A 16,439-nucleotide genomic window follows, 5' to 3' on the forward strand; every position below is an offset into this window, starting at 1 on the left:
ATTTCTGAATATGCACAGTAGCTATGATCCAGACATAAACACTAGATGGCAATGTTTGGCTGAAGTTTCCTGATAAATAATATTGCACTGAATGCTGGTGAAAGCGCGTGACAGCCATCACTTATGCCAGTAAACAGTAATGTACAGGAAAATCAGGTCTTTGATGTAGAAAATTTCTATCCTGCATTACAGACGTGTACTGCAGACATACCGCACAGCATTTCCATCAAGGCTGCTTTTCCTTTGAACTTTGTTAAAGTACTTTCCTCAGGTCTGCCTATAGGTCAGTAAGATCATACCTCCATCATCAAACAGCCACCACACATCAATGGTGCTCTTGCCCTGCTTCTTCTGGAACTGTAAGCTGGCATCCAGGAGCTTCTGGTCAGCGCTACTCAGCGTGACACCTGGTGCTTTGGAGTCTGCCCACAGGAAAGAAGAGAATGAAACAATGTTAACATTACAGCCACAAAAGTAGCAAAGAGGAAGCAGTAAGTAAATTGTTAAATTTCACTAATCTCTTCCCTTCTACAAGGCCTCACCAGTTCCTATTCTTGGTCACAGTGTTTAAGTGAAATGACAAGCCCATATTCTGTTAAGCGCCTGGTCGCCAAGCTATAGCATCATATTACACACTGAAGCAGCTGCCAAACAATAGACCTCTTCCTAAATGGGTTTTTAATTTCTTCTCCCATAGAAGCTAAAATATATGATAAAGCTGACCCAGCCAGCAGTCATTTCACCTGTGGTCTCAGAGTAACATCAGCAGCATCAGAAAACTGCCATGGAACTGCTGTGGTTTTAGAAGCAGACGGATTGACATTTAGCTGAAGGAATAATGTTAGGACGACGCAGAGCGTGTATTAAAAAGTAAAAAAAAATGATGAAGCCTGCAACTCCTAAAACACTACTTACCTAGTGAGAAGACTGCACCCTTCCTGTGTCCTCTTCGCCTCTACTGCCACTGCCCGCTCGTGTGGCTCCGGCTTACTGGGCAGTGTAGCCAGAGAGGCTAATCATTTTGAGTCGTTGCAGTATTATGCAAATTTGTATGCAAACTTATGCACCTTGAAAATGAATCAATTAAATCCTGCTGAGGTAAAATTTGAATGCTCCATTTTCAAGCTACATAGCATTTCCATACAAAGTTTGCATAATCCTGCTTAATCTCAAAATTATTTGTAGCTCATTGACCATCCCTACTGACAAGTTATTCTTGGATGTGTTCTGGTGGTCCGTGTGCGGCAACAGTGGGGGCAAGGACCACATGGGGAGCCTCTGGACTATCCAGATCCAGATTCCCTCTACCTAGGCAAGTATCTGTTTTTGTTGCAGGTTTTTCCTCCGGTACACTTTGAAGGAAACCAGAGACGATATAAAATAAAACAAAGTTTTATACATACCTGGGGCTTCCTCCAGCCCCATGTGCACGAATCACTCTCACGCCGCTGTCCTCCGCCTTCTGTACCACCGGCACCAGGCCCCGTAACTTCAGCCAGTCGCTGCCAGTCTGCGCAAGGGAAGTGCGCTTTCTACGTATCTCTCTGGCAGCCGCCGGAGCAATGCGTGCATATGGGACTGGAGGAAACCCCAGGTATGTATAAAACTTATTTTATATTGTCTCTGGTACACTTTAAGGGTGGAGAATAAAAAAAAAAAAGTGTTCCAGGAAGCCTAAACTGGATGTTTTCAAAAGTATCATTAGCGGTTATAAGTTTACATCTTCCCTTGGTTTGATCAGGATATAGTAAGAATGGCTGAGATTTCTGTAAACTGTAGATTGTACCATTGTGGTAACCCACAAACACAACGAGTACGTAACTATAATATCTTTAGGACAATAGAGATTTACAGAAAATTGTTCTTTCTGCAGGTGTGTGAATGTGACTGCTAATATACCTACTACTGTATATTATATGACTCAGGGAAGGGCTGCAAACTGTCACCACCTAGTGGAAGTAGTTGTTAAAGAGTCTATTCTTGCTGGATCTCTTCTTTGGTGCCCCAACTTTAGTAAATTTGAGCATGCAGGTGGAGTGTGTGGAACAAGTAAATATGCATATTCTCTGAAAAAGGGAATTCTCTTTCTTGATTTGGTTGGTGAACAGAATTCTGCACATCCACTCTCTCTAGCGGCTTTCCTAATACAGTCACTGTGGCGCAATAGAGGAATACATTTAATTTAGCCGCGAGGAAATTTGTGCACAGGGTAAAGCTGAAACAGCTCAGCCTGCTCCTGCAAAAGTCTGTAATGGTAGTAAGAGAAAGATGGATCCAGCACAGTCTTCTGAGGAATTCAAGTTGCTTTTATTGCATCAATCAAGTAGCAGTCAAACTCCTTGTGCTAGCTTGGCCCTGTTTATCTCTACCTGTTATACTGCTACCTTATTAATGCAACTTGAATTCTTTAGAAGACTGTACTGGGTCCATCTTTCTCGAAGGCTAGGTTTCCATTTGTGCGTTTTGTGTCAGATTTTTCTCTCAGAAAATTTGCATTGATTTTGCAACCAATTGTGGTGAATGGGGCTGTTTCCATTCAATGCGAATTTTCATTAGCGTTCATATGCGTGAAAAAATCTGAGGTCCTGTATCATTTTTTCAGACATCACATACGATTCGCGTACAATGCTTTGTATAGGCAATGCCAATTTTCGCGTTACTTGCCCGAAAATTCGTATTAGATCCATGGTTACAGGAAGTTGTCAGCAGTCATGACTACGCTGTTATTAGGCAGATTATGCATATTTAACTAATGCGAATTTTCGCGTACAAAAATTTGCATAAAACACGTACAAATTTACGTGCGAATTTTCCCCAATCAGAAAAATCTTATATGATTTTTTTGCAGGTGAAAATGTCACGCTACAGTGGAAACGTAGCCTTACTGCTGCAAAAGTCCTAGTGACGCTAATTACCATTCCCCTTTCCAGGCCGCCATGGACTGTAAAACTTAATTTGGATTCTAGCTATTGCTCGCATTCAAATTCTGCTGTTTTTAATCATAATTTGGGTTCCGTCTTGACGGCACCAAAATTACAGCCTGAGCACCGCTATAGATGTAATTCACATCACAACCTATGGTGGCGCCTGGTGCCACTAAATTTCCAGTACTGTTTTTGCCTGACTTGGGAAGAGGTCAGATCCTCTATGGCACCAACAAAAAACCAATACATTTTAATAGAAATCCATAACCTACACAGACATCAGTAACACAATCAGGCAGACTGTATGTAAATCATGTCTTCCAGACTTAATATACAGGTAAAGATGAAATTAAAGTATTTAAACAAGAAATCAGCCTTAGTCTGTTAAGATGAAAGTGGATTAGACACAGTAAGCTACATAGCAGAAAATAAAAATAGAAAATAGACATAAAAAGCAGCAAATCTCCACTAGAAAGCCGTCAGATTATGCACTTTGGAGTTTTGGAATTATAGACAAAAGATTTGAAATTTTCCCACGATTAAAAGTAAATCCGCAACTTCCTTCACCAATATAAACACTGGAGGCATTCCATCATTGTCCATGCACAGGCCTACATTACAGGCTGTGCTGTGAGGTAACGTGTGCTCCTTCTTCATAACACCCCCTCTGCACTGCTCCACATCCATACTGCACAGCTATGAGGAGTCACATGACATATCTGAGCTTGTCTCTACTCCTATTCGCATAACAAATCTGTTTTAGTTTACACCAGCCACGCATCACCATGGCCTCAATTCACTAAACAGTTTAGATTAGTCTACTGATGGCTTGGTGTAATGTTTTAGACCTGTTTTTAGACCTGGTCTAAAACATTCAGTAATTAGGTCGGTAAAGCAGGGGAAATGATCAAAAGATGCAATTCACAAAGGCAAACTAGTAACCACGCCCACTTTTTCTGACAGAGATTAGACCAGCTGATTTCTGTCAGTCATAGCTACTAGTTTGTGAATTGCATCTTTTGATTGCTTTACCGACCTAATTACCAAATTTTTAGACTAGGTCTAAAAACAGGTCTAAAACATTTGGTAATTATTCGTGAATTCCTTTTTGATGCAACTGATTTACACCAAACCATCAGTGGACTAGTCTAAAATGCTTAGTGAATTGAGTCCTATGTCAGTTAAAACAAATAGCCACTTATTTGTAAAATTCCTTCACCAATAAACAAAGCTGCACTGAAAAATGTCCCCATATGTGTGTAATTTAAGGTTGGGTGACAAAACCAAAGAGTTTAGTCAAACTCAAACTGCCTTTAAATTCATGTGCCTTCCCCCTCCAGGAAATGGGAGGGGACGGTACAAACATTAAGATCTCTATGCCCCATTTTGAACAGAATTAGGAATGGTTATTTAGGAACTGTACAGATTATTAATAATCTCAGCCCATGACACTTTTACATGTACATGTCTCTACTAGAATGAAGATATGTTATGATGAAAAAAGGAAAAACCACACACAGGACAGACTAAGGAAACAAAGATAACAGAAAGGTACGGAAAAGATAACAGGAAGCTACAGAAAAAGAAAAAAAGTGACTAAGGAGGGATGTAACTAAAATAAAAAATGATAATGCCTGCCTTTTTTCAACAGGGGTTGTGTAGATTTCCCATCGTCTTCGTCGTCTGGATTTTATTTAAAAGAAAAATAAAAAGCATTGTTACTGGTGCTTGGGTTAAGGAACAAATAAAAACAACCTTGAAGAAAAACAAAGATTTTAATTTTCTTTCCCATAAATGTATAATGTGAGTGAAGCATGTGTCAGGCTCTAAGGGCTCTTTCACATTAGGGCAGATTTTCTGCGTTTCAACGCAACGGGTAAAGTTTGCGTTACCCAAGGTGAAATGAAAGTCCATAGACTTTCATTTTAGCTTTCACATATAACGCAGCCTTTTTGTGCGTTGCGTTACACTGCACCCAGGCGCAGTTTTTCGGCCGACGCTAGCTTTATGCGTTACAATGTTAGTCAATGTAAAACGCACACTATGCGCGTTTTTAATCCGTTAACGCAGGCAATCAGTCCCAGAATGCAACAGAGGAACAATGTAGAAAGTTGAAAACTAAAAGAAAAAAAAAAATTACCTGCGTTTTCCTATGTGCTGTAATGCATTGAAAACGGATTAAAAAACGCACACTCACTGCAGTGCAACGCATATCAAAGCGCAACAAAACGTATGCTTTGAGCGTTCTCCAACGCAAGCTCTGATGTGAAAGAGCCCTAAGGATACTTACTGTTTCCTGGCCATTTATATTTTGATCCCATTACGGATTTTGCTTAATGTATGAATGAAATAATCTTAACTTAGGTTTTATAACTTTCAATAGTACAAATAAGTTACTGTTATGAATGGAGCCAACTGTTACTATAGTAATTTCCAGCAAAATTACCCTTTTGTACAGGGCCCCCAAGCCAGCTGTTGCCCACCCCTCCCTGAAACTTTATGGTGGTCCTCTGGGTCCCTGAAGAGTTTTTGGCAGTGGAACAAACTCACCTGAGTGGCCAGCAAGCGCCTTCACCAGTCTGTGCACTCCAGTCTTCATCCCTGCTGACTGCATCTTTTCAGTGACCCAGTGGAATGCAATTACATAATAACATGCCGCCGGGTCACTGAGAAGCACACCTGTGAGGATGAAGACAGGTGTGCATGGCCTAACAATGGGCACGCCGCTCAGACAGGTGTTTACTCTGCTGCTGAAAACTCTACAGGGGCCTCCAATAAAGTGGAGGAGAGAGCTGAGGGGGGGTCCACAGGGGGGGCTGGGGGATTTGTGAGAAACAAAGGGGCCCCTAACTCCACTTACTGTGTGGGGTTTCATGTTAATTTTGCCCAGGGCCCCATGGTAGCTATACGTGGCCCTGCTATTCAGTGGAACTTGAGACAATTCCACCCACTAGATCAGCTTAGAATTTAAACTAAACTAACCCACTAAAATAATGTATAAAAAGGGAACATAATAAAAACATGAAACAAAAGGGAAAATTGTCTTGTGGTGCCAGGGGTTTACATGGTGGATAGGACAGACACAGATTCACACAAAAATACAGCTAACAGGTTTCAGTCTCTTGTACGTGGGCAATCCACCTGCATCCTTTATTCGCTGGCGAGGAATCCACCTACGCAGTTTTGTAAGATGAGTGAATTAAGGGTGCAGAAGTTTTTAAGATGTACTCTTCTGGCCAGAGAGAATGCCAATGTTTGCTGTTTATCCAGCCCCAAGTAGAATATCTATTGATCTCCATTGATGTGCAAAATCAAGAGCTGTTCACAAATAAAATGCAGACACAATAGTGTGCTATGTTGCTCGTCAGAAAGAAGCCCGGATCCTGCAGGAAGCGAGGGCTGTAAACTCTGGTAACCAGAGTGAAGTGTACTGTTACTATGGGAAGAAGGGATGATGGCACAGCACATGGTTGGACAGCTTACAATGGACGAGGTAAAGAATGGAACGACGCACTCTGGCTCGCTGTCATGTTGATATTTACGTGACCCTGGGGGACGCCTGCACTCATGCATGTAAACCCTAGGGGACGCCTGCACTCATGCATGTGACCCTGGGGGCCGCCTGCACTCATGCATGTGACCCTGGGGGCCGCCTGCACTCATGCATGTGACCCTGGGGGCCGCCCGCACTCATGCATGTGACACTGGGGGCCGCCCGCACTCATGCATGTGACACTGGGGGCCGCCCGCACTCATGCATGTGACACTGGGGGCCGCCCGCACTCATGCATGTGACCCTGGGGGCCGCCTGCACTCATGCATGTGACCCTGGGGGCCGCCTGCACTCATGCACGTGACCCTGGGGGGCCGCCTGCACTCATGCATGTGACCCTGGGGGCCGCCTGCACTCATGCATGTGACCCTGGGGGCCGTCTGCACTCATGCATGTGACCCTGGGGGCCGCCTGCACTCATGCATGTGAACTCTGGGGGCTGCCTGTACTCATGCATGTGACCCTGGAGGACGCCTACACATGCATGTGACACTGGGGGCTGCCCGCACTCATACATGTGACACTGCGGGCCGCCTGCACCCATGCTGCATTCTTGGACGACAAACACAAATGGCCACCTCTGCAGAGTTCCACCTAATTTGAGTACAACGCCTTAGACACTGCAAGCAGGCTCATTTAATGGAAAATGTGTAATAAGTGCAATTTTTTTTAAAAGGAATGAAGCATGTGCCCCTTCACCCCATTTCCGTTTATTAGATTTATCAGAATTGTTTTTTCTACTTAAAAAAACAAACAAAAAATAAAAAAATATCACAGCCCATTTCTGGACACAAATCAAAATACACCTATCAACCTAACTTAAAACCTGTCCATTCTGACATTCTGCAATGTCAAATACTAAACTGGCACTAACTACCCGTCTTTTATATAAGACCTTGAAGTAGATTCTGTTGTAAATTGTCAAATCTTGCTCAAAGACCTGGAAATCCATTAATAAAGGTTCCCGATGGCAACACATTAGCTACACTTCGGTCTACTCCTGCCACATGGGGTTCAAGTATTGTTGTTCTACCGCATAAGACACTGTCCTAACACACATATGTACTTTAGGCAGAAGGATGTTACCTTTTCTCATCATGGGACTTCTATCCCCGGAGTACTGTTTTGAAGACTCTGCCTCGGCCCTTTTACTGTAGTCTACATTTACTACCACATCTTTGGCAACTGGTGACTTCTCTTGAGATGACAGCAGTTCCTCTGGAAAAGATATTCAAGAAAAAATAAGAAATCCTGATCCATAAAAAAAAATATATAATATATGTGTCATTCAACAGAGATTTGCTTCAATTTTTATTTTTCCCCCCATTTCTTTACTACAGTGAACGCCTACTAAGATGGGTTATTTATCACTGGTGGAACGCCAAGAGGAAACACTGGCCATTTTTTTTTGGTAGGGGAGGAAGATAGAACTTGTGGAATGCTTTTACAGCCAAACAATAGAAATTATCCAGTTGGGTTGCCTACTCACATCACCCTTCCTTACAATACTGGAAAACGTTATACTTATCTAAACCCTGTGGCTTTTCTTTGTTCATATTCACAAACTGCAAGTATCCCTCCCTTTCTGCTAGCCTGGTTGTCCTGACACCTGCTGATTGTTATGCAATCCTCCCACAGCCAACAGGGACTGATGATCAATGCACAGACCTCACTGAAGGTGCTCCTGAGAGAGTGTAAATCATATGACCATGTGGATAAGCTACCCATGTATTTTTACCTGGGGTTACGTAATAAACAAGTGAAAGGGAGAGAGAGAAGAGAAAGAAAGAGCAACTGAGAGAAAAATGAGAATGTGTGAGTGTGTATATAGAAAGGGGAGATGGTTGAAGTGAGTTATTCATCCTTTAAGGATCATTACTGGATAATAAGCTGTAAATTCTACTAACATGCACATTCATTAATTGGGTAACTGGCAGATAACTGGGTTCTATTGGGTCATTTTTAAGTCTCAAAATGTGATTAATAGAATGTATTGCCCATCGCTACAAAAGTTGCCCCGGGAACACATGTTCTCTGACGAATCTCCAACTCTTGCCTTTTACTTCATTTTCTGTCTTTGCTGATGGTCACTAGGATGCAAAAGGACAAAACTTCCCAACAGGTGCACATAAATGATGCCTCTTGCCTGCGCTTTCGCCGTGGGGTTAATAGGAGCACAAGAATATTGTATAACAAACATGGCGCTTGTTTTCATGCTGCACATGCGTTTTTATCATTCCGTATGTTAAAGACAATCATACAAAAATCACGCCAAGACGCACAGGAAACTGCTCAGTGGAAATTACAAAAAAAAATAAAAAAATAAAACCAACAATTGCAATAGTCTGTGGGAAAGGGGCCCTAAAATAAAAATATATAAAAAAAAAAAAAAAAAAAACTCCACCACAAGCACAAGGTCACATTTTCCTCATAAGTCTGGAAGAGGTTTTTTTGGCCGCAGGGATCGGAAGCCAGTCTGACCTCGATAAGACTTGGGCAGCTACTGACTGATTGTTATCGATCCTTCAATTTCCATTCAGACCAGCTTCAGAGAATAGTAAAAATCAATTCAATGCCGGCATCAGGCATACCAGTCTAATGATTTAATAAAGCGGCACAGGGCTTGTCCTGGTTTAGGCATACACATCTCATTCTGTTCTTATTTTACTATAGTACAGCACTAAAACCATTTCCTACACTTCCTGGAGGAGGAAAAGAAAGGCATGAAAATCTTTGCCGGCAATATGTTGTGAAGATTCCAGACAGACACTAGAGTCAGGAAATGCCTGTCATCTGCACCATAAATTAGGCCGATTTATAAGCAGCACACTTACATTTTCCTATGGAGGAAGATACACAACACTATCATAAAACAACAATGCTGAGCAGTACATCCAAATAAATAATCTGTGCTAGTTCTTTCAATTACAAAACATCACCTTTACAGTTATTAATAAACTGGACAAAGAAGCAATATAGAACAGCTAGACTAACGCCTGGTACAGGCTTTCAATTATGATTGGCTAACCAATAACCAATTTTACTACCTCCATGCAGTATGAGGGATTACCTACGCAGTCTGCTCAATATCTGTTTGGTTAGGGATTGTTCCCTCATGGAAAGTGTGTACCAGACTTATAACGTTCTACACTTGTAGACCTTGTTACAATGCCACAGCTAGAGTCCTAAAAAAAACAAAAAAACAAAAAAAACACAACCAGTTCACCTTCTATGTAAAAAAAAAAAATGCAAGTATGATTTGCTATTTTCCAATGCATTTATGACTTGAAACACAAACTGTTTGTTCTGCCACAAATTCTCTTTTAGTCCAAATAATCCTTGATTGGCTTCATTAAAATATGCAGAACCTTCAGACACAATGTATCCCAGCATGGGGCAACTGTCGTAATTCAAGCACTAAGCCACGATGCAATGTCACTGTCAAGCAAGTTATAATCACTTGTACATGTCAAATGTTTTATTATAGATATAGAACTAAGGCTTCGCATCACATCAATTATCCTCCAGTCTAAGCAATAAGGTAATTGGCAACATAAATCAAATTAAATTGAAACCAAATTAAACTTTCAAAAACTTTTTTTTATCATTTTGGTTAAAGAGTGACCGACAAAGTGGCCCAGGAATGAAATCACATGGGATCTAGGTGAGTGGGGAGAACAATGCTCTTGGCCATCATTTGGCCAAATTGATCCAGTTGGCAGATCGATGGGGAACTGGGGGACAAACAATGGCCACACCCTGTACTTGTGTGACTTAGTAGTCCAAGTGCTTTTCTAGCAGATTGGGGCATGGAATGGTAGTAAATAAGAAATCCCGCAGTAAATTACAGTCATCAAACATTCCCTTTAAAAGAAACCGCTATAGCTTGGCGGAAATGAGCATTTCCTGTGGTCTCTTATTTTGTCTATAAATAAGTCAGAGATGCAGCTGTAGTAATGGGTCCCAGTGGGAAATGCTTACTTAGAATGAAAGTCAATTTCACACAACTCTGTAACAGAACTAAACACACTACAGGGACCAGGCTGGCTCATGCTATAGAGAACATTTTTGTTTTAAAGAGTTAAACAGAGCCAGTAAACAATTGAACTTTCTGATGGCCTGACCACTATTCTACTTAAGATAGGAATACAAGTTCCCAGAAGGTTATGTGTGTGATAGCAGTGCATGTGCTCAAGAATGGTAAATGCTGGCCATTTATTGATATGAGCTTTTAAACACAGATGACTACGATCTTTAGCATACAAATGTTTGCGTGAGTTTCAAACACAAGACAAAAATGACCGACCTGCTAAGGCTATCCAGAATATTTAGCAAACCTGAACAGAAACTTCTTAGTTAACTTACAATTTTACATAATCTACTCTGTGAGGTGCCACTTAAAGCGGACCCAAACCAAACATTTTTTTTTAATTAAAAATATTTAGTTGCACCACTCTGACACATACAAAGATAAGTAAACACTCCTTCAAGCCTATGAGCATTTTAGTGCATGCTTTTCACCCTTCTCTTTTCATAGCTAGTGTTATACTGGTGGCAACCATTAGCAATTCCTCCATTGCCAGACACCACTTCATCAGTTTGCCGGATTTTGTCCCGGCAATTTGAAAGGAAGGGAGGGGTTCCTCCAATAAATGTAAAATATTTTATATTTGTCATCATGCAGCTGAAAAAAGGCTGCTATTTATTATTATAATTTAGAAAATAGATTTTATTTCTGAAATCTTGTATTTTTCATTTGGGTCCACTTTAATGCTATGAGACACCCTGAGAGCTTTGATTGGAATAAAACTTTGGATGTCACCTGAAATGATCTGCAAGTTTACCAGATTACTGTACAGGTCTGCCAAGTCTCTCTGCCGATTCTGTTCTATGCTGAGGAGATAGGGAGGACAATTGTACTGTGTGTAGAGGAGATGGGGAGGACAATTGTGTTCTATGCAGGGGAGATTGGGAGGACAACTGTGTTCTGTGCAGGGGAGATGGGGAGGACAACTGTGTTCTGTGCAGGGGAGATTGGGAGGACAACTGTGTTCTGTGCAGGGGAGATTGGGAGGACAACTGTGTTCTGTGCAGGGGAGATGGGGAGGACAACTGTGTTTTGTGCAGGGGAGATTGGGAGGACAACTGTGTTCTGTGCAGGGGAGATGGGGAGGACAACTGTGTTTTGTGCAGGGGAGATTGGGAGGACAACTGTGTTCTGTGCAGGGGAGATTGGGAGGACAACTGTGTTTTGTGCAGGGGAGATTGGGAGGACAAGAGATTGGGAGGACAACTGTGTTTTGTGCAGGAAAGGACAATTGTGTTCTGTGCAGAGGAGATGGGGAGGACAACTGCGGTCTCTGCAGAGGAGACAGGGAGGTCAATTGTGTTCTGTGCAGAGGAGATGGGAAGGACAAGTGTGTTCTATACAGTGGAGATGGGGAGGACAATTGCAGTCTCTGCAGAGGAGACAGGAAGGACAATTGCGGTCTCCGCAGAAGATGGGGAGGACAATTGTGCATCTCTACAATAACGCCTGACTGAATCAATCGATGATCCCGCACGAATATATATTATATATATATATGAGAAACGTACTATGCTAGCAATGGTATGTGGGCATACAGCAGTGAATGGGTGGATACACATCTGAGCTACATCATACATTCCTTCCTTTGTGTGAAAATCCACACCGCTCAGACACAGAAGGCTACATTTACAACATGCTCTATCAGTCAGCAGAATAATTGTCCACCAACTTGGTCCTGCCCATGTAATTAGGAGCGTTTCAGGCCCCATTTCCTGCTGTACAATGTGCTTTGTGCAAGGGCCTAGGGGAGCCCTGTGCTTGTCCTGTCACACCTCACGCTGGCATCCTTCTCGTGTCCTTGATGATATTCTTGTCTCTGCTCGTTGTGTCACGCTAGTCCTTGGAAAGTGCCGCTGCTCTCTATTAGTTTATTCAGTACTTTCCAGCAGTTGTGTGGTGAAGTCATAGATATTTTATCCATGGACAGACTATCAGCAGCTCCTACAGCTATAGCGCACACTGCAGTGTTCCAATTACCAAATGACATCTGTCAGCTGCAAGGACAGACAGCTGAAATTCCCCTCAGGGTTAAGAGACATTTGCTGAGTCATTCTATTAAAAAACCTATTTACAAAACAGCCCTTGTTGTCCTACGGAGGGGGAAATATGAAAGATGAACAGACCCCCAATCAAAAAAAAAAAAAAAAAAGTTTTAAGAGTCGGTTCACACGGACGGTTTCATGGCGGTAAACAGTGATGTTTGTTGTTCAAGCGCTGTCCATTAAAGTGAATGATAGCCACTGGCATGACACCCGTAACGCGTAAAAATGTACTCGTGGATATCTGCAATAGCTTCCTGCACCAGCAGGAATGCGTAAAAACGTACGCATGGCGGCTGGCCGACTCCGAGTCGGCAAAAACGAAACTAGCTGGCAGCGGGGAACCAGAGGAGCCATGTGTGACTGCGAGGGCACAGGATGGCTGCAGGGGGCTGGTAGGTGCCCCAGGTAAGTAAAACTTTTTTTTTTTTTTTTAGAGTTAAAGAGAAACTCCGACCAAGAATTGAACTTTATCCCAATCAGTAGCTGATACCCACTTTTACATTAAAAATATAATGATTTTTACAAACAGACCATCAGGGGGCGCTGTATGACTGATTTTGTGCTGAAACCCCTCCCACAAGAGGCTCTGGTACCGTACGGTACTCTGGGCAAACTGCCACAATGTAACAATGACACACACAGGAAATGGCTGTTTATAGCTGTCTGTTAAAGCCAGAACAGCTACATAATCTGCCCACAGTAACAATGTCACCATGTAATACATGTCAGAATGTGAATCTGGGAGAGGAAAGATTTTACAATGAGCAAACTCTGACTAAATCATGTATACATAATTATTGTAAAAATTAAGCACCTTTTTATATTAAATTATTTTCACTGGAGTTCCTCTTTAAGGTTCCCTTTAAAGCACACTTTTAAAAAGTTTGAAGGCTAAATACACAAAAGTCCGAATAAACATCAGTCAGGATCCTGTGCAGAAGGAAATAAACCATTAAAGGGCAATTCTTGTTTACATGACATCCTTACAGGAAAGATCGAAGAGGACCCCCCCCCCCCCCCCACACACACACACATAGAATTTATTTTTAAAAAAATCAATTTTGAGTGACATAACCGTTTCAAATGTCACACTGGGAAAGCAAGCAATTTCTGCTCCTGTACAATTCGTATTTCACTATAAACTATGGAGTAATAAAACTCAGTTTTATTTAACCTAATCTAACTGGCTATCCGCAATGTCCAACTCATCTTTTCATAGCAATAGTAGAGATTTATTAGGAGTTAGATGACCCTTTTCCCTTCACACCACATTATTGATTGGCTTAGCACTGTTCAGGGGTTAAGGTGCATACACACATCAGACTATAGTCTTTGGAAAATGAAAGAGCACAGACCAATCTTACCACCCTTCATGTAGTAGGAGAGCCGTACTCTACACAGTCTTTTCTATGGAGCTGAACTCCCCATCAGAAAACAAATATCTTTGCAAGATGCTGCACACAAACATACTGTACACACTTAAAAGATCTGTAGCTGCAAAAGATCTGTTCCTGCCAAAAATCCATTCCTGCAAATTGCAATGATAGTCTATGAGATCTGCAAATCATCATACACACAGGATTTAACTGACATTCATCTGCAGATCAGATCCACCAGGATGGATTTTCAGATCTGCGGATGATTGCTTGATCTGCAGATGAATGTCAGTTAAAGCATGTGTGTATGATGATCTGCAGATCTCATAGACTATCATTGCAATTTGCAGGAATAGATCTTTTGCAGATACTGATCTTTTGTGTCTGTGCAGCATCTGTGTGTGCAGCATCTTGCAAAGATTTTTTTCGGATGGGGAGTTCAGCTCCATAGAAAAGACTGTGTAGACCAGGGCTGCCCAATAGGTCGATCGCGATCTACCGGTAGATCGCAACTGCCTTCTCGGTAGATCGTGGCCTCTTGGGCGCGTCTCATTAAATTTTGCGGTCAGCAGCATGTTTAGCTGCCGGCCAATAAGAATGCAGGGGAGAAGACACGGCGAGCAGAGAGGGAGGAGAGAGGCGGCGCGCCCGCTACGCCATGGCTGGGGGCGGCGCCGGGCAGCCTGCTTGTAACATGCCCGGCGCCGCCCCCAGCCATGACGTAGCGGCTGCGCCGCCTCTCCTCCCTCTCTCCTCGCCGCGTCTTGCCGTCTTCTCCCCGACATTCTTATTGGCCAGCGACCTGCCTGCCGGAGGTTCCAGAGGACCCTGGCTAACCTACGCTGCAGGTACATATACCTGGCTAAGCTACACTGAGGGCCCCTATACCTGGCTAAGCTACACTGGGGGCCCCTATACCTGGCTAAGCTACACTGGGGGCCCATATGCCAGGCTAACCTACACTGGGGGCCCATATGCCAGGCTAACCTACACTGGGGGCCCATATGCCTGGCTAACCTACACTGGGGGCCCATATGCCTGGCTAACCTACACTGGGGGCCCATATGCCTGGCTAACCTACACTGGGGGCCCATATGCCTGGCTAACCTACACTAGGGGCCCATATGCCTGGCTAACCTACACTGAGGGCCCATATGCCTGGCTAACCTACACTGAGGGCCCATATACCTGGCTAACCTACACTGAGGGCCCATATACCTGGCTAACCTACACTGAGGGCCCATATACCTGGCTAACCTACACTGAGGGCCCATATACCTGGCTAACCTACACTGAGGGCCCATATACCTGGCTAACCTACACTGAGGGCCCATATACCTGGCTAACCTATACTGAGGGCACGTAACCTATGCTGCAGGCACATACACCTGGCTAACCTACGTCGGGGGGTGGGGGGGTGGCGTGCTTAGCATTTGGGACGTTGGTAGATCTCCTGGCCTCGGCAAATTTTAGAGTAGCTCGCGAGCCGAAAAAGTGTGGGCACCCCTGGTGTAGAGTATGGCTCTCATACTACATGAAGATTGGTCTGTGATCTTTCATTTTCCAAAGACTATAGTCTGATGTGTGTATGTGCCTTTAGGCCTTGAGCAGCTAGCAAATGAAAGCAGCAAATCACAGCACACCTCCCATAAATAAGAAAAAGTATACAGTCTGGGGTAGGGGGCTACGGAAAGTTCAAATGCAGTTCATAATGGTATTAGTGCATTAGGTGGGAATCTTTTATAAGCAGCCAAGGTAATCAAAGAGGCATGAGACTCTTCAATATCTTGTACTGCACAGGTCAGCTGAATTCCTAAGGCACAGCAATTGTCAAGGCTAGTCAAATTTCAGTTCAAATCAGTTTTAATAAATCCATGTGAATATGATCATCCATATAGTAATTATATTAAGGCCCAGTCTACCTTGTCCTTGAAGATGTGAAATGTCTAGGCCTTCTCTCAGTCGGATGACAACTACGCCATACTGGTAGTCAAAAGCATCGCTGGAAAGACAAAATGTGTTAGAAGTACTCTGATCTTGCTTGACATTGGTTTGAAAAGCATACATTTGTATAGCCAAGAACATATACACCGCATTATATAGACAGGGAATAATGCATACAGCCACCTGCTTATAGCATACTTGAAGCATGATTAGAAAATAAAGACTACATTTTTTTTCACTACCAAAATAATTGCTGAAAGGTCAGCATGTGTTAGGCGGCCGTAATGGTCATAAAATAAAAGGCATGTTTTGTAGAGTGAGGAGGTCTGCCGACTCCACAGAGGCAATGAAGGATGCCTTCTTCCAACCTCGCAGCCTTCTTCTCCCATCTCTTTGCAATCCAGTGCTTGTAGTCACTATATAGTATAGTCACTATACAGATAATACCCCTATAACCACAACTCCTAAAGCTTGCAGCCTGCAGGCAATATTGTACTCTCAGTTAAGCCT

At 42.8% G+C, this 16,439-nt stretch overlaps 1 protein-coding gene across 3 annotated transcripts in view; it reads right to left on the reverse strand.

Moving 5' to 3' along the window:
• SLC12A2 (solute carrier family 12 member 2) overlaps nt 1–16,439 on the reverse strand; it is a 155,344-nt gene that overhangs the window by 18,305 nt on the left and 120,600 nt on the right. For all 3 annotated transcript variants that reach the window (XM_068246717.1, XM_068246701.1, XM_068246709.1), the window contains 4 exons: nt 15,908–15,987; nt 7,564–7,695; nt 4,563–4,607; nt 300–422 (listed from right to left, as the gene is read on the reverse strand). In XM_068246717.1, the coding sequence (XP_068102818.1) occupies nt 300–422; nt 4,563–4,607; nt 7,564–7,695; nt 15,908–15,987 (380 nt within the window). The remainder of the gene's footprint in view (nt 1–299; nt 423–4,562; nt 4,608–7,563; nt 7,696–15,907; nt 15,988–16,439) is intronic.

This window comes from Hyperolius riggenbachi, chromosome 1 (genome assembly GCF_040937935.1).
Source record: "Hyperolius riggenbachi isolate aHypRig1 chromosome 1, aHypRig1.pri, whole genome shotgun sequence".
Taxonomy (NCBI): domain Eukaryota; kingdom Metazoa; phylum Chordata; class Amphibia; order Anura; family Hyperoliidae; genus Hyperolius; species Hyperolius riggenbachi.